The following is a 22,392-nucleotide window of genomic DNA, read 5'->3' on the forward strand; positions in this document are numbered from 1 at the left end:
TATTTTATTTCAGTCTTTGGCTTAAGTGTAGTTTAATAATAAATCATGGTTTAGTGCACTCTATAAACCATGTCTTTACTCACAATCTTTCATATAGGCAAGTGAGCATGGCTGGCTAGAGCGTGTGATAAAAACCCAATTATCAAATCCTCACAACACACAGACAAGTCTGGTTCACATTCAAAAAGGTTTATTTACAGAAAAATAGAAAAGTATTTGCAAAAGCGGCCTCCAAGTCTCCTCCCAAGTGGATTGAGTACAAGGAGAGCAAAGAATAACATTCAAACAATACATTTTATAGACGCTACTCCTAAGAAACTTCCCCCTTCCTACTCATTCATTTACATCGTTTCTTTCGTCATTCCATATTCTAAAGGGTGAACTTGACATTTTCTTGAGAGGCCCCTATCTCTTATATGGTTTTTCTGGTGCCTTTCGTCTGAGCAGATGGCTTCCTATCTACCTTGTACGTAGGCACCTTTAAATGACTTGGAATAACAAAGGTTTATCTTGTCCTGTTTACTTAACATATTTTGTAGTTAGTAAAAACACAATAATGTATTATACATTTTAGGAAAGAATATAATGGCTTATACATTTGACATTGTAAAAGAATACAAAGGCAACCTTTTAACATTTTATAAAAGAGTAACTTAATATCCTTTTCTTCACTCCTACTTTTTCTCTTCTTAGTAACTTACTCTTTTATACCTGCAATTTTTTATACCTACAATAATTCATAATGTCCTAACTTCTCCTTAGGTTCATATGGAAGCAAATTTTTATATTCAGAATTCTCCATCTCCATCCCCTGCTTCCCCACTTTCATTATTAGTATAGGTCTTTCTTTCCATTTGTGATTGATGTAGTTATTAAGGTCATACCACTTATAGTCCTTTTTATTAACATTTATATGAGAGGAATCAAGCACGGTAAAAACATGATAGCTAGGAATCCTAATATTGCAAATGTTGCTAAGTCTTTCCAGTTTGTAAACCACCCACCAAACCAATCATTTTCCCATTTAAAGTTAGCCCTTTCCAGGTTTGGGCTGGAACATGGGCTAGCTTTATCATTCAGTCTGTAATTTCCTTTACTACTTTCCCACTCTCATCTATTTCAACAATTCCCACTCTCACCTATTACAATTACTCAAAATTTTTCCACATATACCTTCTTCTTTAGCTAGAAAATAATCTAAAGCCAATCTATTCTGCATAATATAAGTCTGAGACTTTACACTCTCCTTAGCTAAATGTTTTAAAATACTTACTGTGTCATTAATTAATACTTCGAGCACTGCTTGTAATCGAATTACACTATTTAAAATATATATTGGGTCTCTGGCACCTAAGGTACCATCTTCTGCCCATGTGGCAGGTCCATAATAATAGATTACCTTCTTTGGAGTCCATTCATCATCTTTCCACTCTCCAATCTGTATATCACTAGGTTGTACAGATCTTTTTTCTCGATTTCTGCTTAATAAATCATCATATACAGTTAATCCCAGCAGTTGTTTTTGTTCAATGGGGAGGAGGAAAAAGCTTCATTGTATTATTCCTAATACACAAGATCCATATCACCCTAAGGTAAATATGGCATACTTTCTACATATTCAATACATACCATTCCAGGCTATCACTTTCAGGATCTTTCAGTTAAGGCATTTCAGTTATTTGACTTAGTGTTTCCTCTTCTTTCATAGTCCCATTTCCTCCCCACCAATTGTTGTTATTCCATACAGTTAGGCAAATAATATCTCCTACTGCTACCTTTCTGTTTCCTTCTTCGCTCATAACACACTTTTCCTACAAAATTCGTTGTCAAAACCCAAGTCCCCTTCTTGCCTTTTGTAAATTTTAAAGTTTCATTGTTCCACATCTCAACCACTGTATCGTGGTTTAATTCATGTGCTTCCCACGGCCACAGTTCTCCCATGTTTGTTCCTCCACACCTAAAACAGTTCTTTACCGTAAGAGGTCCCCCCCCCCACCAATCTCTTCAGCCAATTGTACAAACATATTTACAATTCTCTTAGGAAATTCAGGGAAATCTAATTTTTCAAATTCTTGATAGTATGACTAAAATATACTTTTGTGTATTGGTTTTAGTTTTGTGGTTTCTATTTTCAATACTAGCCAACGCTATGGATCTTTTCCTTCCTCATCTATTCCAATTCCAAATTCTTTATATTGTGTTCCATTTCCCAGTGATTAATTGGTATATAAATACCTTACATCCAACACCCAAACCACAATCGATACAATGAGAACAACATACACAAGTATAATTACAAAACCAACACATCCAGGAGGGCACGCAATGGAATTTGTTCAATCATGGTTTTCTTCAGTTGAGGGAAGAGCATAAGCAACCACTCTGCTCTACATAGCAAAAACACAAAAAATAGTCTGAGTGCAAATATTACCCCTCCTATCAGTAGGATGATTGTCCACCAGCCCATTAAGTCCGTTGAAACTTCAGCTTCAGTGAGTCCCCTTGGTGAGACTCAACCTTCCACTCCTTTGGGGCTGGCAAGGGCCCTCTCTTTCAGAAGTAATGAGTCTTTTTCAGCAGTCTGAATTTCAGTCCCAGTAGTTAACAGGACAATGTAAGATCCTTCCCGAATTGGAGTTAATTTTCCATTTCTCCAGGCCTTTATCAGCAGCCATGTCCAGCTTTTAACCGGTGTATTGCAAAGTCCAAGGATGGCGTTTGCGCATGAATGACTTTCTGTCTTAAAAGAGGAAAAACACCTGGACAGTTCCTGTACATATTTTCTAATTCAACTCAAACAAGCAAAAAACAGGCTGTTTTTTGCCCACCCCCCACCCCCCAGGAGCTCTGCAAGCCCCCCCCCCAAGTCTATTCATGCCTTTTTTTAAAAAACAGGCCGTTTTTGGGAGGTTTGCAGAGTGCAAAAACTTTTTCCCCCCTTTTGGAAAGCTCTAACTGATTGATGAGAATTACATTGATCAAGTGCTGTGCCAGCATAAACGAAGTATTAGGTGCTGCAGATAGTTAGCGATTTCCTTCTCCAGCACATGGATAAATACACCTAGAAACATTTACTTACCTACCTACTCTCTCTCCCTACCTACCTACCTAATGTATTTCTCTCTCTCTCTCTTTCTATTTCTCTCTCTCTATCCCTCTACCTACCTACTTACCTACACACTCCCTCCCTCCCTCCCTACTGTATTTCTCTCTCTCTCTCTCTCTCTCTCTCTCCCCCTTTACCTACCTACCTACCTAACTAACTTCTCTCTCTCTCTCTCTCTCCCTACCTACTGTATTTCTCTTTCTCTCCTTCTCTATTCCTCTATCTACCTATCTACTTTTTTTAAAAAAATGCCTCTTCAAAACCTTGGTGCGTCTTATACTCTGGTGCGTCTTATGGTAGGTTTAATTTAACATCTTAAACCTCAAAAATTTCCCAGAAATAACAAAATCAAAATTATATTCAGAGCAGAAAAGAAAATATAAGAAAACCAAAACAATGAAAGGCAAAACTACATGAATACTTCACCCATTTGCCCCTCCTTTTTCAAACAGAAGAGGAAAGGAAAAAAAATTGTTAAAAGAAGCAGAAAAGCCGCACTTCCCCTCTTTCCTGCTACTTGCTCTTCAAAGAGGAAAAAAAGTCCTTGAATTAACAGGACAAGGGAAAAAAATGTAATAGACCACACACGAATCTCCCTCCTTTCCCCCCTCTGCATTCTCTCAACAAAATAATTTTCTCAGTTTCTTTAAACAAAAGGAAATCAGAGTACATTCACACCAACTTTTTACTCTCAACATTTGCACTGCAATCAAACTGCTTGTGTAAACCAATTTCACATGTAAAAAATCCCATTTCATGCAAACCAATCATTACAATTATTTCAGGTCTAGAAATGATTACACACAAACACACACATTCACTTATATAAAAAAAAATCCACCCTGTGGAGACAAAATCTCCTCTTCTCTTTTTTTGTTCAATCTGCAGCTCATTCTTCAAGCAATAGGAAAATTCAGGAAGTAATTTTAATCAAAAATGTGATTTGGGGCCCTAAACACTGCCTGTTTCCCATAGCTCTAAGCCCAAGCTGAAAAGGTTATTTAATTTGTCAACTAGCCAAACATATCACAATCAATTTTATCCCATTCAATTCTACCCACTATTTTTATAGATGCACATCTAAGTATTAACAGAAGCCACTTCAAATTGATCAAGTCAAATTATCAGAGTCCTCCCATTTAGATAGGGCTACTTTTTTATTACCTGCTAAACCCCAGGTGGGAAAAAAAGAATAAACCTTTTCTTCTTTATTCTTAGTTCTTTCAGAGTTTTCTGGCTCTTTTGAGAATGATAAATTGTCAAGATCTTTATAATACTGCAGTATTTCTTTCTTTCTACTCCTAGATCTTCCTACCAGACATAACAGCATAAGCTAACCATAACTTGTTTGGTCAGCCCAACGTATGGAGGGGCTTCCCAACCTCTAAGTATTTTCCCTAAAGGACTAGTTGGGTCTATTTACAATTCAGGATTCTTCCTAATTGTTTTAGTAACTTTTCACTTTTACTCAAAATTAAACCCATTGTTCTATCTCCTCAAGCACTGATTATTCATATTTCTGCTCTGTGTGTAAAATCCTGAGTCCGCTCTACCTATCTATCTATATTGAATCTCCCAGCAGACTTCTCTTTAAAGATGAAGATGTATAGAGACCTTCACACATCATTTGCATCTGGCCAGAGCTCTCGCACAAGTTTGAACTCCACTTTTCTTTTTAAAGACAACTTTTTAACGTGTCCCGGTGGGCTAACACAGCCCTAATTCCTCCCCACCCTGTAGATCAGCGGTTCCAAACAGTAGTTCAAAACTACTTAACTATAGGTTTAACACAATAACTATAACTATTCCCCATTCTCTTGAGAGTTTCCCTGACTATGGTTTTTTCAATTTTACGGCCACTCTAAATCCATGCACCAGTCCGCTTCCCTTCAGGCTGGCCTTCCCCCTTGTGGGAGTAAGAAACCACAACCTTTCGGGACTGCATTCGCTCTGAATTCACTAGTGTTCCCAGAACCTGTGTTCAGCATTGAAAAACCTCCCACAATCACTCTCCTGACCACCCAGGTACAATTGCATGTTTCCATCCTTCGGGGCAAAAATTTCTTACCTGGGTCTGTGCACGGAGTTGCCTGGTCCTGGGGTCTCAGAATGTTTCCTTCACTCAACATTCCAACAATAATCTGGATGGAAAGACAATATCTATAGATATTCAAACAATGAGAGGTAAAATTTGAACTTCTGGATAAAAGTGGCCTTTTAAATGCTTTCCCCTCACCTTTTGGAATTAGTTCCTTCAGAATCTGATGATCTTTGAGCTGTTTCTGTAGTTAATAATTATTCATTTCCAGAAGGTTCTGGCTGATCTGCTTGATGAACCAGTTAAGCAGCATTTGAAGCTTCAAAACTTGCTGCTATCTATCAAGAAACTGATGCACAGGAATATTTTGCTGGCTTCAGATTTCTTTTGTTTTTTGTGACAATGCATTTATATTGTCAATGTTAGCAATATCCTATTAATATTCAGTAAAAGAGTTTGTTTATTTTACATAGCCCTTTGTATTGTTACTTGCTTAAGGACATAAAATATATAGAAATAAACAGATTGGGCTGGTTGCCATCTTCTCCCTTTCTGAATTCTGCACTTCTATGGACAAGTACAATTTGAATTCCTCAAATGAAATATGGGAGCTTCCTTTGATTCTAGAAACTTTCAATCATCATATTCCAGATCACATGGAAGCTTCTATAGATAATAGTGAACACATAAAGACTTTCATGACCCATTATAAATACATGTGTATATGTAATAAAATAGTATTCCTCCAGACATTGAGGTACATCACTTGTATTTCCTGGATTAGGTGTCTCATTGGTCTTAATGTAACTTCAAACTTATCACCAGATTGTATTGGATGTTGTTAGGAGATTGTTAAATATACAGGGACAATTAATTACATTAATTGTAATTTTATTAATTGTAATTATATTAACATTTATGTAGAATGAATGTAGATTTGTTCTGTGTTATAGCCATTTGTAGCACCAAGCAATTTCACTATGTATGATGGTGGTTCAGTGAATAGTTACAAATAGCCTAAATATGCTTGAGACTTTATCTGATCTTTCCTTAAGGTCCGTAAAATTCTGGATCTAGCCCAAAGTAAAGGTGAGGAAGTTGCAGAGTACTGCCTGTATGTCCTGCAACAAGCTGGTGATGCTTACTATGACTTACATCCTTGGTTGGAGGAGATTGGCTTCCACCCATCAGAAGTCATTTGTAGCAAACCTGTGGAAAATACTGACCCAGGTAAGACATCCAGTTAGGAAAGTTTTCTCTTTCTCTTTTAATTTTTAAAATTAGCTTTTTCAATATAGAAACCAAAGCATAATGATGTTGATGGTGGTAGTGATTGTGATAATATAACATAGAAAACTATCAGGATAAAGCCAAGACTAGTTAAAAAGCGAGGATATACAGGTAGATCTCAACTTACAACCCTTTGTTTAGTGACCATTTTAAAGTTGTAACAAAACTGACAAAAATGACATGATTGTTTTTCACATTTACCACTCTTGTAGCATCCCCATGATCACATAAGCTAAATTCTGGCATTCAGCAACTGGCGTGTATTTAGGTCAGTTGTACTTTCCTGGGATCATGTGACCACTGTTTGTAATCCTCACAGCTGGCTTTGGACAAGCAAAGTCAATAAGGGAAGCAAGATTGACTTGGAATCTTCATGATTCACTTAACAACTGCTCCTGCCAGTTGCAGGACTGCTTTGAGACTACTAAGTGGAACATATGTGAACATTTGGAGCTGCAAGAATTCACTGACACTGTACTCTCATACATTAAAACATGCACAGACAATGTAACAGTGAATAAGTGTATTAGAATTTTTACAGTAATCGTAAACCCTGGATGTCAGCAGAGGTACAATCACTTCTGAGAGCCCGAAACTCCACCTTCAAGACAGGTAAAAAGATGAATACAATGAGGCCAGGGCAAACTTGAGGAGAGGCATTAAGGCAGCTAAACAGAAATACAAACAAAAAGTAGAGAAGCATCTGGCAGATAATAACCCAAGACAGGTGTGGCAAGGGCTACAACATCTAACCAATTATAAGGGAAATACGATGAAAATAGCCAATGCTGATGCCCTGCTGGTGGAGGAGCTGAATAGCTTCTTCGCCCACTTTGAGGTCAAAAGATCAGTCTCTGTGGCTCTAGCTCAAAAGCCCTCTAATCTCCAGCCACTCTCCCAGCATGAACATCAAGTGAGAGCTATGCTGAAGGCTGTAAATCCCAACAAAGCTGCAAGTCCAGGTTGGGTGGGGGGGCTGGGGAAAGTGGTAAAAACCTGTGCTGACCAATTAACAGGGATCCTGACAAGTATTTTTAACATCTTTCTGCAATTGGCTAAAGTTCCATCAAGCTTGAAAGCAGCCACAATCATCCCAGTTCCGAAGAAAGCAGCCATAAACAACCTGAATGACTATAGACCAATTGTACTGACATCTATAGTGATGAAGTGCTTTGAAAGACTGGTCCTACAAACCTCAGGTCCTTTCTTTCACCAAATTTCGATCAACACCAGTTTGCTTATAGAAACAGGTCAACCTCCCAAGGATGGTCCAGCTATTCCATCTCTTAGCCTGGGGCGGGGGTGAAACTAGATGCCCCTCAGAGAGGGTTCACAATTTGGGAGTCCTCCTGGATCCGCAGCTGACGCTAGAACATCACTTGTCAGCTGTGACCAGGGGGGCCTTTGCCCAGGTTCACCTGGTGCACCAGTTGCGACCCTATCTGGACCGGGAGGCCCTTCGGATGTCACTCACGCCCTCATCACCTCAAGACTGGATTACTGTAATGCGTTCTACATGCCCTTGAAGAGTGTTCAAAGACTTCAGTTAGTCCAGAATGCAGTCGCGCGAGTGATAGTGGGCGTACCTAGGTACACACATGTTACACCTATCCTCCGCGAGCTCCACTGGCTTCCCATTGGTCTCTGGACACACTTCAAGGTGCTAGTCGTTACTTTTAAAGCCTTACATGGTATAGGACCTGGCTACCTGAGAGACTGCCTCCTGCCATTTAGCTCCCAGAGACCCAGAAGATCACACAGACTAGGCCTCCTCCGGATTCCATCTGCCGGTCAATGTCAGCTGGTGACTCCCCGGGGGAGGGCCTTCTCTGTAGCTGCTCCGGCCCTATGAAACGATCTTCCCGTGGAGATCTGGACCCTTACTACCCTTCCGGCCTTCCGCAAAGCGACCAAGACCTGGCTGTTCTGGCTGTTGATTCATCCAGCCCCATCCTAAGCTATGAATGTTGTGGAATTTTAATGTTGTTTTTTTAATTTTGTGTATGTTCCCCCTTCCCTTTTATCTGTAAGCCACCCTGAGTCTCTCGAGAGTGGGCGGCATACAAACCCTATAAATAAATAAATAAATAAATAAATAAATAAATAAATAAATAAATAAATAAATAAATAAATAAATAAATAAAAAACAAACAAACAAACAAACAAACAAACAAACAAACAGAAGACTGCTCTACATACTACACTGAAACATCTTGAGAAATCTGGCAATGATGCCAGAATGTTTTTTATAGACTATACCTTGGCCTTTAATACCATCTTACCAGGCATTCTCATTGAAAAACTGACTGATCTGAATTTCCCTCCCCTCACTTGTGACTGGGTCAAAGACTTCCTGATGGACCGCCCACAAACTATAAGGGTTGGGTCCTTTACATCTTCCACCATGAAGCTCAGCACAGGTTCCCCTCAGGGGTGTGTGCTCAGCCCCTACCTGTACTTGCTATATACATATGACTGCATATCCTCTGATCCATCCAATATCATAATAAAGTTTGCAGACGACACAATGGTGCTGGGGCTTATAACTAGAGGGGATGAATCAACATACAGGGAAGAAGTCCAGAAGGTATTGTCTTTTGTGTTCAAAAAACAACCTACATCTAAATACTAACAAGACAAAAGAGATGGTGCTCTTCCAGAAGCAGAGAGAGGAACCTGCCCCACTATATATAAAGGGGGGCTGTGTGGAGAGAGTTTCCTCTTTTAAATTCTTGGGAGTGCTCATTAGTCAAGATCTCATGTGGAAAAACAACATGTCCCTGGTGATTAGTAAGGTTCAACAGACTTCATTTCTTTAGAGTCCTATAGAAAAATCAGGTGAAACAATGGCTGATGACTTCTTTATATCAGTCCATGGTAGAAAGTGTCCTCACATACTGTATAACAGTATGGTATGCTGGTTTAACAGCTGCGGACAGGAAGGCACTACAGAGAGTGATCAATTCGTCACAAGAAACCATAGGTTGCCCTCTAACACTACTGGATGACATCAGCAGGTCTTGCTGTTTCAGCAGAGTAAGGGACTCAGGGCGGCGAACAACTTAAACAGGAAGGGGAAACATACAAGTATAAAATAGACATTTAAAATGACCAACAACCACACCTGTCGAGAGGGGAGGGGAGCTCATCAACCCCAGGCCTGCCGACACAGCCAGGTTTTAACAGCTTTTCGGAAAGCAGGAAGAGAGGTGAGGGTCCGAATCTCTGCGGGGAGTTCGTTCCAAAGGGCCGGAGCTGCAACAGAGAAGGCCCTCCCCCGGGTCGTAGCCAGATGGCATTGGCTGGTGGATGGAACCCGGAGGAGGCCGGCCCTGTGCGATCTAATGGGTCTTTGGGAGGTAATTGGCAGCAGGCGGTCTCTCAAGTACCCAGGTCCAATACCATGAAGGGCTTTATAAGTAATAACTAGCACCTTGAAGCATATCCGGAGACCGATTGGAAGCCAGTGCAGCTCGCGGAGGATAGGTGTAACGTGGGTGTATCGAGGTACATCCACAATCGCTCGCGCGGCTGCGTTCTGGACCAGTTGAACTCTCCAAATGCTCTTCAAGGGCTGCCCCATGTAGAGCGCATTGCAGTAGTCCAGTCTTGAGGTCACGAGGGCGTGAGTGACTGTTGCGAGTGCCTCCCGATTCAGGTAGGGACGCAACTGGTGCACCAGGCGAACCTGGACAAATGCCCCCCTGGTCACAGCTGACAAATGATGTTCTAAAGTCAGCTGTGGGTCCAGGAGGACTCCCAAGTTGCGAGCCCTGTCTGAGGGGCGTAAAATTTCACCCCCCAGCCTGAGTGATGGAATACTAACCAAATTTTTGGGAGGAAAACACAACAGCCACTCGGTCTTGTCTGGATTGAGCACAAGCTTGTTAACCTCCATCCAGACCCTGACAGCCTCAAGGCACTGGCACATCACGTCGACTGCTTCACTGAGTTGGCACGGGGCGGACAGATACAACTGAGTGTCATCCGCATAGTGTGATGTCTGGTGTATTATGCACCAGTATTTTGTCCGTTTGTATACAGAAATCCCACAAGATCTTGACCATCTGATTTTCAGTGACTTTTTCAGGCTGATGTTCCCACCAGTTTGTTGCTGTTTTAATATTATAATTTTTGCACAAATTCCAATGGATCATTTGTGCTACTGAATTGTGCTGCAATTTATAATCAGTCTGCGTGATTTTTTTACAGCAGCTGAGTATGTGATCAACAGTTTCATCAGCTTCTTTGCAAAGTCTGCATTTGGCATCATCAGAGGATTTTTCGATTTTGGCCTTAATGGCATTGGTATGGATAGCTTGTTCTTGCGCAGCCAGGATTAGTGACTCTGTTTCTTTCTTTAATGTACCTGTTGTTGTTGTTGTTGTTGTTATTATTATTATTATCATCATCATCACCACCAATTGTGACAAAAACTAAACTAAATTAGAACACAATTCACTTAATAACAGAATTGTTTAGCAACAAATTTTGGGCTCAATTGTGGTTGCAAGTTGAGGACTACCTGTCCTATTTATTGTTCTGACCCCCCTCCTCCGTCCAGTAACGAAAGCCGAGAAAAGCTTAATTAGAATGTCCTTTAATAGCAAGACCAGAATCTCCGTTGCTGAAAGCCAAACAAACAAACAAACAGATAAGGACCTTGGCAGCAAGTCTGACAAACCTTGGCAGCAATTCAGACAAACCTTGGCAGCAATCCAGCCTGCCAAGTTAGTGACGTTCTCTTTAGTCAAGCGTTGACTTCTGCAAGAAGGGCGTGGCACAAGCAGTCTTTTTTATAATCTGGAGAGGAGCCTAATGACCACCAGCTGAGCACAATTACCTCCTGTAATTACGTAATTGTTCTTGACACCCAGTAGCTCTTCGACGGCATGCATCCAGGAACAACTCACTGCTGGTTTCTGGCTCACTCTCCCTTGTCTCCTCCCCACTGGTCCAAGGCTCAGGCGCCACCTGGTGGCCAATCAGTCTCTCTGCGCCCTGCTCAGAGTGGGAACCCTGTCCAGGGTCCTCCACATCCTCCAGCGCCAACTCATAGGGCCCCTCGCTGTTGGAGTCTGGTGGCAGCTCCAACGGCTCCTGCTGGACTACAACAATTTACTATTTATGCTATTACTACCATGTCATTGGCTGAGAACATATATGATTTGAAGTTAATGACCAATAGACTGTTTGATTAAATAAAGATATGGATTTGAAAATTAATTATCATAGATGAAGGTTCTATGCTTCACTGGGAAATGTAGTAAACAATTGGAAGTTAAACAGAAATGCAGATAGGTATTTTCTTAGAATGAGGAAATGGATGGAGATGTTTTATTATCAGACTGCAAGTATAGATGTTGGTATAAAAGCAGCGAATTGCAATGTGTTTTATTGTGAGAAATTAAAGTATATTGAAGGAAATGTAAAATGGCAGCTTACAAAAGCATGCTCCTGCTTAATTTGTTATATGGGAATGAGAGTTGGATGTGTAAAGAGAAAAATAAAAATTAGTGGAGTATGGTAAGAATTGGTTCTTAAGAAATAAAAGAAACAAAATAAAGGTTTAGAACTGAGTGGCTGAATAAATCTGGATCATATTAAAATGTGAGCTCAGTGATTTAGAGAGGAGGAATAACAGTGGAGTTGAAAACAAATCAGGAGCAAAGTGGTTGTTAAGTCGATTTGGTTTCCCCATTGATATTGCTTTTCAGAAGGTCACAAAAGGTGTTCACATAATCCTGGGACACTGCAACTGTCATAAATATGAATCAGTTTCCAAGCATCTGAATTTTGATTGTATGACTATCGGATTGCTGCAATGATTGTAAGTGTGAAAAATGGTAATAAATCACTTTTTTCAGTGCCATTATAACTTTGAATAGTCACTAAATGACTGTTGTAAGTCAAGGACTAATTGTATTGAATTCTTTGTAACTACTTGCCACAAAACAAAACAATAGGCATTATAACCATTACATTTGGGAGACTTACTTTCCACACAGGGCAATGTAAGTGAAAAATGTATATACTTTTATACAATAGATATTTTAATATAGTTTATTATTGCAATTGGGTTCGGACAGAGTAAATTAATCCTGTGACAATTTGCAAGTTGGAAATATGTTAATCTGAGGGAAATGATGTTTAAACCTAATACAGCTTCATAAAATATCAAAAGAATTGTTAACCGAAGAGAAAACTTTAGAATTCTGGGACAAAATCGAATAACACTAATAAAAGCAAATCTAAATATTGCAATCAATCAATAATTGTGCACAAACACATACAATAATATATACATATACATATTGCATATTGCACATATGCAATAATATAGTTTTCCAAAAATAATTTATAAAATCTTTAAAAAGAGGGCCATAAAATTAATGTGCCTTTAGGACATGTAATATGTGACTATGTCATGCATGTGAAATTACACTTTGTGTATTGAGGGGGACATCAATTTCCTGGCATACATTTACAGCAATGTATTTCTGTGGAGGAAGTCTATATGTGTAAAGTTTATGAACCAAATACTTGGTGTTTATTAGCACATGTATATTTTACTATTACTTTTTGAGTAGATGCCAGTCCCTTGAGAAAGTCCATAGCTGCTTTGAAAATTTTCACATATTCCAGAGAAATATGAAAGAGTAGAGCACAATTTAAATAAATCACATCATCTATTAATAGTATATATATTTTAATGGCTCCTAGAAAGCTTTATGTTAGGTGAACTGCATTAAAATTCATTTAATAATACTCAGCTTTATCTTTAGTCAGCAGATACCAGCAGAAACTTAAAGATGAATTGTGCCGAGAAACAAAGTTCGTCATGTCATATGCCCAAAAGGAAGACATGTTGCTTGAAGAAATATATTCTGCCAATATTATGGAGTTTTTGAATCATAAAAATGAGAAACTCAGTAATGTGGATGCTTTAGAAGATCTACTTATTGACAATTTTGGGCTGATCAATGAAAATGGAGAGACCATCTATATCTTTGGGGATGCTGGAATTGGAAAGTCCTTGTTACTGCAAAAGATGCAAAATCTCTGGTCCAAGAATGCCTTTGATGTAGGGGCCAAATTCTTCTTTCGTTTCCGATGCCGAATGTTCAGCTGCTTCAAGCAAGAAGAAGTGTTTTGTTTAAAGGATCTTCTCTTCAAGTATAATTGTTTCCCAGATCAGGATCAAGAGGAGGTTTTCAACTTCATTGTAAAATTTCCTCATACTGTCTTGTTTACATTTGATGGATTTGATGAAATTCATTCTGATTTTGATCTCAGTAGTATTCCTGAAATCTGCTCTCCCACTGAATCTATTCATCCACTTGCTCTTCTGGTGGGCCTCCTCAGTGGAAAACTTTTGAAGGGATCTAGAAAAATTCTGACAGCCAGGACAGGGACAGAAATTGATAAAAATATTGTCCGGAAGAAAGTACATCTTCGAGGATTTTCCAGTAGTAACCTGAAAGATTATACTAAAGTGTTCTTCAAAGATGAAGGATGTCAGACTTTGGTTTTGAACCAACTGGAAGCCAACCCAAATCTAAGCAGTTTGTGTTTGGTGCCATTATTTTGTTGGATTATGTTCAAATGCTTTGAACATTTCCACTCTGCATTTGATAGCCATGAGCTCCCAGACTTCACTGTAACACTAACGGACATATTCTTACTCATGACTGAAGTCCACCTTAATCGCATTCAAAAGACAAATTTGCTAAAGAAGAACAACAGAAGCCAAGAAGAAACATACAGGTCCAATAAAGAGAAATTGTTTGCACTGAGTAAAATAGCCTACATAGGAATGCAGAAATCTCTCTTTGTCTTTGAGCAAGAGGAAGTCCTTAGTGACCTCCTTGAGCAGGATTTACATTTAGGATTTCTCAGGACAGTTCCTAATTATGAAGGTACTGCAGACCAATCTTGCTATGAATTCCTGCACTTGACCCTGCAGTCATTTTTCGCAGCTTTTTATCTGGTAACAGATGAGAAAGTGGGGGCCAGGGATTTGCTGCAGTTCTTTGCTGAATGCTCCATGCAAGATAGTACTCTGTCTTCCTGCTTGCCTCTTTCCTGGTTAAAAAATTACCACCCAACAGGAGGAGATCCTTTCCGAAATAAAGAGCACTTTCATTTTACTAATCTCTTCTTGTGTGGGTTGCTTTCCAAGGCAAGGCAGAAACTCTTGAGGCATCTGATTCCTCTCAGTACAGTCAAGAAGAAAAGGAGGATTCTTCTTGCCTATTTTTTTGAAAGCATGAAGTCTCACCTGAAGGGTCTCTCTCGGGCAAGGCTGAAAGAATACAGACAGGTTCAAGTAATGCCAAACTTTGTTTGGATGCTGAGATGCATCTATGAGACACAGAGTGAGAAAGTTGGTAAAGGGGTTGCCAAATGCATGCGTGCCAACTACATCAAACTGACTTACTGCAATGCCTACTCCGCTGATTGCAGTGCCATCTCCTTTGTTATGCATCATTTCCAGAAACACTTGGCCCTTGATCTGGACAATAACAACATCAATGATTATGGGATCAAGCAGCTGCAACCTTGCTTTAGCCATCTGGCAGTACTCAGGTACAGTAACACAATGATATAATAGGAACTGATATAAGGAAAGAAGCTATTTCTCCTTGAAAGAATCAGGGAGCAGACTCTTCATCCTTCCTTTTTTCACCCTCTCATCTACACAGTGCTGATAAAATTGTCCTTTGAGTAATTCTAGGAATCCATAAAATATTACTTGTAGGAATTATAATCAGTTTCTTTTAGAGATTTTTATTTATTTATGGATAAATTGCTTCAGTTAGTGAAGGAGAAAAGAAAGAGGCCATTTTGTTCTGTTTTCAAACATTGATGGTATTACAAAGAAAGCTAAATCCGCTGATGCTTCTTTGAATTAAAAGGCTCATACTTCAATATATATGGTGCTGTGAACCAGCTACTTTATCACATCTTTCTTTTACTTTAGGGTGAGCGTGAACCAGATCACAGATCAAGGTGTGAGAGTGCTTTACGAGGAGCTATCCAAATTCAAAATTGTGTCTTATTTGGGGTATGTACAAAGGACGAGCTCAGATATTCATTGTGTGAAGGGCGTGTTCCAATTATCAAGGGGAGTAACATGAAAGAGTAATGACTTCCACATCTAGATCATTGCCAGATCATTTGCTCCATTACTTGATTGCTATCAACACATAGTTAATTAGTTAGTTATATCCTGCCTTTAGAACTTTTATATTTAATGCAGCATCATGAAATAATAGAATAACAGTTGGAAAGTTATTGAATAGAGATGAATTGAAGAGCCCTAGGAAAACTAGGCAGAGGTGCAATGCCTGAATCACTACATGTTAATAACCCATTCAAGTTTTATTTATTATATATATTATATATATAATTTATATATACACACACACACAGTATATCAGGATTGAACAGTGGAATCATTGATGTTCTCTGAGCTTAATTATTTGCTTGCAGGTATTTCATTACCCAACTAAGTAATAATATTATCAGTGCTAGAGAGTGAGATTTGCTCCCTGTTCATATACTATAGCTTGCTATATGTATTTGATGTAATTAACTTAGTTAATACCCAACTGCTATTATTCCTTCCAAAGCTTATACAACAACCAGATTACTGATATTGGAGCAAAATATGTGGCAAGACTCATTGAGGAATGTCCAAGCCTCGTCTATGTTAAGTAAGTATCTCTCCCATACCTATACCATCCTAGCTCTCAAGTGATCAAGCCTTCAAAAATGGACTCTTAATACAATACAATACTAGAATTGGAAGGGACCTTAGAGGTCTTCTAGTTCAACCCCCTGCCTAGGCAGGAAACCCTATACCATTTCAGACAAATGGCTATCCAACATCTTCTTAAAGACTTCCAGTGTTGGGGCATTCACAACCTCTGGAGGCAAGCTGTTCCACTGATTAATTTTTCTAACTGTCAGGAAATTTTTCCAGGGCACTGCTCAGGAGAGTCCAAGCAAGGGTTAAATATAGCCAAACTGCCCAGAGCTGAATTGAAACTTTAAGCCACGCCTCTGGTGCTGATTATCCTCAGATTTTTCAATTCAGCTAGCCCAGTAGAACACGCTTTTAAGTTTCTCTGCATTTAGTTTATTTGCTTGGACTCTCTTGAGCATTTACTGTGCGTATTTTCAGTTAAGGGGGTGATCAGGCTGAGTGAGTGTAATTAGATTTCTTTAATTCATTTCTAACTCGCTCTTCGGTTCTCCGGCGTCCTGCTTAACTCCCAGGTGCTGCGGGGAATGCAGACAGCTGCTGGACCCTCGCTGGGGAGGGGGAAAGCCCCGCTGAGGCTCCTGCAGTTGGTGTCCGTGCCTTTGGTGGCATGGACGCCGTTTGGTGCAGGTGCGGTGCTTCAGAGCTCCGGATAGTTTGGCGGCAACTTTTAAAGTAATTAGATCTTCCGGTCACCATTTTGGGAGCTATTTGCAGTTTCGGTTTCTGATTTCAATCTCGTGGCAGCTGCCTGCAGCCTGATTCACAGCAGGTGCCGCGAGGAGCCACTCTTTGTCCGGCCTGGCTGGCAATTAGGTGTATCCTTTTCACCTGAGCAGCAAGGATTGGGGCCGCTGGTCACAAGCCTCATTCCTGCAGTGCTGGGAGCTGTTAACGCTCGCACTTTATTCCACCTGCTGGATATTGCTGCTGCAATCCCTTCATGTCTCTTCAGAGCATCTGTTGGTTTGCAGGGCTTTTGCAAGGTGGTGAGTGGAGGTAGTCCCTGGTTATCTTGGCCCACAGTTACTAATGGCTGAGCAGGCTCCCAAGGATTCCACCCAGGCAGGGGGTTCCTCCAGGGTTTTCTCCAGGCAGGCTGGTGTGGCTGCCAGGGAGGCCATCAGGAGCTCCAAACCATACTCCAGGCCAGCCCCTAAGCAGGGATCAAGGCCAGACAAGGATGCATTACGCCGTCAAAAGGCCCTTGAAAAGCAATTCTCCAAGGCCCAGCACCAAAAGCAGTCCTCCCAATCGGTGTCTCCTGAGGAGCCCGCCATGGAGGTTCCTCCGGCCCAGCCAAGGCCTGTTTCAGACAGTGAGGATGAGGGCCGGGAGTTTTCCCCCACAGCTTCCATGTCTAGGGCAGTATCTCCAGGGGCCTCGATAGTAGATCAGGCTGATCTCTTCATTTGCCCTTCGGACCTAGAAGAAGGTCCTGCCCCGGGTCCCTTGGCTCTTCAACTTCCTTCTTCACGACCCAAACCCAGAGCTCAGCCCATGGAGGATCTTGGCCCTGATCTTTCAGTGGAAATGCAGGAAGTTATCAACAGGGCCATTTCCCAGGGCATTGAAGCGGGCATGTTGCACAGGGGCAAACGCACCCGCAAGACTAAACACCCAGAGCCCCAGCCAGTTCCCGTGGTTGCTTCTCCCCACGTCCCCTGCATTCCCCCCACTCCTCTTCTGGTTCCGAGGCTTCCGACTGGGAAGAGGGGGATGACATTCTGTTTGTTCAGGAGGCTGAATTCTTGGGGGAGGAAGGTGCAGCAGCTCAAAAGCCCTCTTCATCAGGACTATTTAACATTGCAAATTTCAAAACCATTTTGGACAAGGCCAAGCTGGCCACCCGTATGGGGTCCACTCCACCTGTTCAAGCTCGTGCTGAACTGGATGACTTATCTGGGGATTTGTTTGAGGAACTAGTCTCACTCCAAGAGATCATTTCTATTCCCAAGATGTTTCTTAATTTGGTTCAGAAGCAATGGGCCCAGCCTGCTACTATGGCTACCCCCTCTAGCAATGATAAGAAGCTGTACACTGTGGATGCCAGCCTGGAGGATTTACTTAAGCTGCCTCCTATCGATCCTCCGGTAGCGGCCCTCACCTCAACATTGGTGCTTCCGCCTGATTTGTTAGAAGGTCTTAAGGCTGAGGATAAGAAATCTGAGAATGCCTGTCATAAGACGCACCAGGCGGCTGCATGGGCAATTAAGACGTCTGCCTCTGCTTCCTTTCTTTCCAGGGCCGCTCTCCTCTGGTTGAGACAGTTAATGGCGAGGGTTCCAGTTAAGGATACCAAGTTAAGGCAGGAGATTAATAAAATCATGGCTGCCACCAAGTATACTGCTGATGCCACCCTCAGTGCGGTTAAGTTCGCTTCTTGGGCCCTGGCTTTGAATGTCACCACCAGGCATCTCTTATGGCTGAGGCATTAGAACGTGGACATGCGTTCCAAGTGAAACTTAGTTTTTGCCCCCTTCAAAGCGGTCAAGCTCTTTGGGGAGGTGTTGGATCCAGTCCTAGTGGAAAATAAGGACAAAAAGAAGGTGATGCCGTTGGTTTCTAAGAAATCCGATAAGAAGGGCTTTTACTCCTACAGGAGGCAGTCCTTTCAGAACTCAGAACCTTCTTCCAGTTCTGCTCAGTCACATTGCCCATTCAACCAGCAGGCGGACAGATCTCAGGACCGTCACTCCTTTCAGGACAGGAGTCGCCAACCGTATTACTCCAGATGCCCCTTTCAGGGGATCTGGCTCCCGCCCTTTCAGAAAGTATGTGACTGTCGGGAATCAGCTCCCATTGGAGGGCAGCTCCAATTGTTTCACTTCCAGTGAGAGCAGGTCACGTCGGACCAGTGGGTATTACCCTGGGTCTCACCCTAGAATTCCTCTCTTTTCCTCCCCATCATTTCATCAGGTGTCCCGTTCCCTCGTGCCCTGTCAAAAGATCCCTCATGGAACAGGAAATAAGACATCTCAGGGAGATCAGGGCCATAGAGCCGGTACCTCCTGGTTAGGAAGGGACAGGGTTCTATTCCATCCTGTTTCTGGTCCCCAAAAACTCCGGAGGGTGGAGAGGGATCCTAGATTTAAAACGGCTAAATTATCATGTCACCTATTGGAGGTTCAAGATGCAGTCCCTCCAGTCGATCCTGGGCTGCATCAGGCCGGGAGACTTCTTAACCTCCATAGACCTAAAAGACACCTACCTCCACGTACCCATCCGCAAAGCCCACCGCAGATACCTGAGGTTCACTTACGCCAGTCAGCACTATCAGTACCGGGCCATGCCGTTCGGCCTGTCATTGGCCCCCAGGACGTTCACCAAGGTCTTTGCAGCAGTGGCGGTGTTCCTCAGGTCGCGACCAGTAAAGCTGCACTGCTATTTAGATGATGTGCTCATCCAGTCGTCATCCCCCCAGCAGGCGGTCGAGGATCTGCAGTACACTATGCAGGTTCTCCGGAGTCACGGCTTTTCCATCAACTTGGAAAAGAGCCATCTTCGCCCCACCACCAGGCTTCAGCATCTAGGGGCCGTCATCGACACCATCGCCTGCCAGGTCTTCCTATCACCAGAGAGGGTGGAGAGCCTCAGGGAGATGGCCATACAGGTACGGCGTCTCCTCGTGCCAAGATCATGCTGCTGTCACAGCTCCTGGGCAAGATGATATCATGCCTATCCATCGTTCCGTGGGCACGTCTTCATTCTCATCCCCTCCAGTGGCTTCTGCTGCCCTATCAAAGGACCAACGAGAGCAGCTCACCGAGGCTCGTTCCGGTCTCCGTGAAGGTGCATCGCTCGCTCGGATGGTGGTTGTCTCCTGCCCTGAAGAAGAGGGTCTCCGTTCAAGGAGCTGACCTGGCTCACCATTACGACAGATGCCAGTCTGTACAGTTGGGGGCCCCACTTCCGCAACCAGATAGCTCAGGACAGGTGGTCCTCAACCGAGGCATTCTTGTTCTACCCTCCAAGGTGCCTTGGAGAATAGTTTGACTCCCTCTTCTTTGTGGCAACCCCTGAGATATTGGAGCACTGCTATCATGTCTCCCATAGTCCTTTTCATTAAACTAGACATACCCAGTTCCTGCAACCGTTCTTCATATGTTTTAGTCTCCAGCCCCCTAATCATCTTTGTTGCTCTTCTCTGTACTCTTTCTATAGTCTCCACATCTTTTCTACATCATGGTGACCAAAACTGAATGCAGTATTCCAAGTGTGGGCTTACACCAAGTGTGGGCATTATAAAGTAGTATTAACACTTCACGTGATCTTGATTCTATCCCTCTGTTTATGTGGCTTAGAACTGTGTTGGCTTTTTTGGCAGCTGCTGCACACTGCTGGCTCATATTTAAATGGTTGTCCACTAGTACTCCAAGATCCCTCTCAGTTACTACGATTGAGCAAGGTACCACCTATATTGTACCTGTGCATTTTGTTTTTCTTGCCTAAATGTAGAACCTTACTCTTTTCACCATTGAATTTCATGTTATTAGTTAGTGCCCAATGTTCAAGTTTGTCAAGATCCTTCTGTATCTTAAGCCTGTCTTCTGGAGTGTTGGCTATTCCTGCCAGCTTGGTGTCATCTGCAAATTTGAAGAGTTCCCCATTTATTCCCTCATCCAAATCATTGATGAAGATGTTGAAGAGTATTGGGCCTAAAACAGAGCCTTGGGGTATTCCACTGCATACTTCCCTCCATGTAGATGCAGTTCCATTGAGGACTACACATTGAGTGCGGTTGGTCAGCCAGTTATGAATCCATCTGGTGGTGATGCTGTCTAATTCATGTTCTTCTACTTTATCTAGTAGTAGGTTATGGTCTACCTTACCAAATGCATTACTGAAGTCCAAGTAAACTATATCGACGGCATTCCTCTGGTCCACTAATTTTGTTACTTTGTCAAAGAATACAATAAGATTAGTCTGGCATGATGTGTTTTTGACAAACCCATGTTAGCTTTTGGCTATTACTTTGTTTACTTCTAGGTATTCGCCAATTTGTGCTTGATTATCTTTTCCAGAATCTTTCCTGGTATTTTTTTAAATTAGTTTTTCGTATGTATGTATGTATGTATGTATGTATGTATGTATGTATTAATTAAAGAGTTTTACAAATATATACCTTCCCTCCCCCCCGAACCCACATCCCCTCCCCCCTGCCCCCCCACAACCTCCCAGAGCAAATACAGGGTATAAACATTGAACAACCATATTCTAAAATAAACTAACTAACTTTAACATCATCCCTCGCTTGTACTTTAACTCTCCTTTTGTAAAGCTAACTTTAAACAAGTTGTAGTATTCCTTGCTCATTCATTCATAAGCTATCTGGAGTTTCTTAGTCCCATATTTATTTTGAATATAGTCAATCCATCTTCTCCATTCCAGCTTGTATTTTTATGATCCTTGAGATATGCTGATATTTTAGCCATCTCTGCTAAGTTTGTTAACTTTTAACGTCCATTCTTGAATAGTAGGCAAATCTTCCTTCTTCCAGTACTGCGCCACCAACAGTCTTGCTGCCATTGTTGTTCAAAATCAAATTAGTCTCTATAACTGTACAGTCAGTAATTATACCTAACAAAAATACCTGAGAGGTAAACTTTATCCTCTTTTAAAGAACATTGTGCGTAATCCACCATATTTTTATCCAAAATACTTTGACCTTTTTACAAGCCCACCATATATGATAATACGTAGCATCAACACAATCACATCTCCAGCATTTAGGTTGTAAATTCGGATACATACAAGCCAATTTTTTAGGATCTAAATGCCATCTACAAAACATATTGTAGAAATTATCTCTCAGGTTTGGGGCTTGCATAAATTTTACATCTCTTACCCATATTTTTCCCATGTTTCCATCATTATTGGCTCTTCTAAATTTTGTGCCCACTTTATCATACAATCTTTAACTAATTCTGTTTCAGAATCTATTTCTATCAATATATTATCTAACCTTTTATATGCATTTGACTTTGATCCCTAATTTGTTTTACTGGATTGTCCTCATTTTGCGTAATACCAATTTTCTGGTCTTTTTTCCATCTGGCCTGTAGCTGTCCATACTGAAACCAGGTTTGGACTACCCTTTTCTCTTTTAGTACATTCAGCGGTTTTAGCTGTAATACACCTCTTTCTATAGTAAGAAGCTGTCTGTATGTGGTTACATCCTGTTTTTGT

General features: G+C 41.4%; 1 protein-coding gene across 6 annotated transcripts in view; it reads left to right on the plus strand.

Moving 5' to 3' along the window:
- The window catches only part of NOD1 (nucleotide binding oligomerization domain containing 1), a 63,597-nt gene that overhangs the window by 6,504 nt on the left and 34,701 nt on the right, over window positions 1–22,392 (plus strand). For all 6 annotated transcript variants that reach the window (XR_015696371.1, XM_087712919.1, XM_087712922.1 and 3 more), the window contains exons 3-6: window positions 6,200–6,374; window positions 13,220–15,023; window positions 15,418–15,501; window positions 16,070–16,153. Coding sequence is in view for 5 of the 6 variants with exons in the window: in XM_087712919.1 (XP_087569045.1) it covers window positions 6,200–6,374; window positions 13,220–15,023; window positions 15,418–15,501; window positions 16,070–16,153 (2,147 nt within the window). In the remaining variant the exon portion in view is untranslated. The remainder of the gene's footprint in view (window positions 1–6,199; window positions 6,375–13,219; window positions 15,024–15,417; window positions 15,502–16,069; window positions 16,154–22,392) is intronic.

The sequence above is a fragment of the Thamnophis sirtalis genome, unplaced genomic scaffold, assembly GCF_051295495.1.
Source record: "Thamnophis sirtalis isolate CommonGarterSnake01/CBP01778 unplaced genomic scaffold, rThaSir2_p1.2 scaffold_4, whole genome shotgun sequence".
Lineage (NCBI taxonomy): Eukaryota > Metazoa > Chordata > Lepidosauria > Squamata > Natricidae > Thamnophis > Thamnophis sirtalis.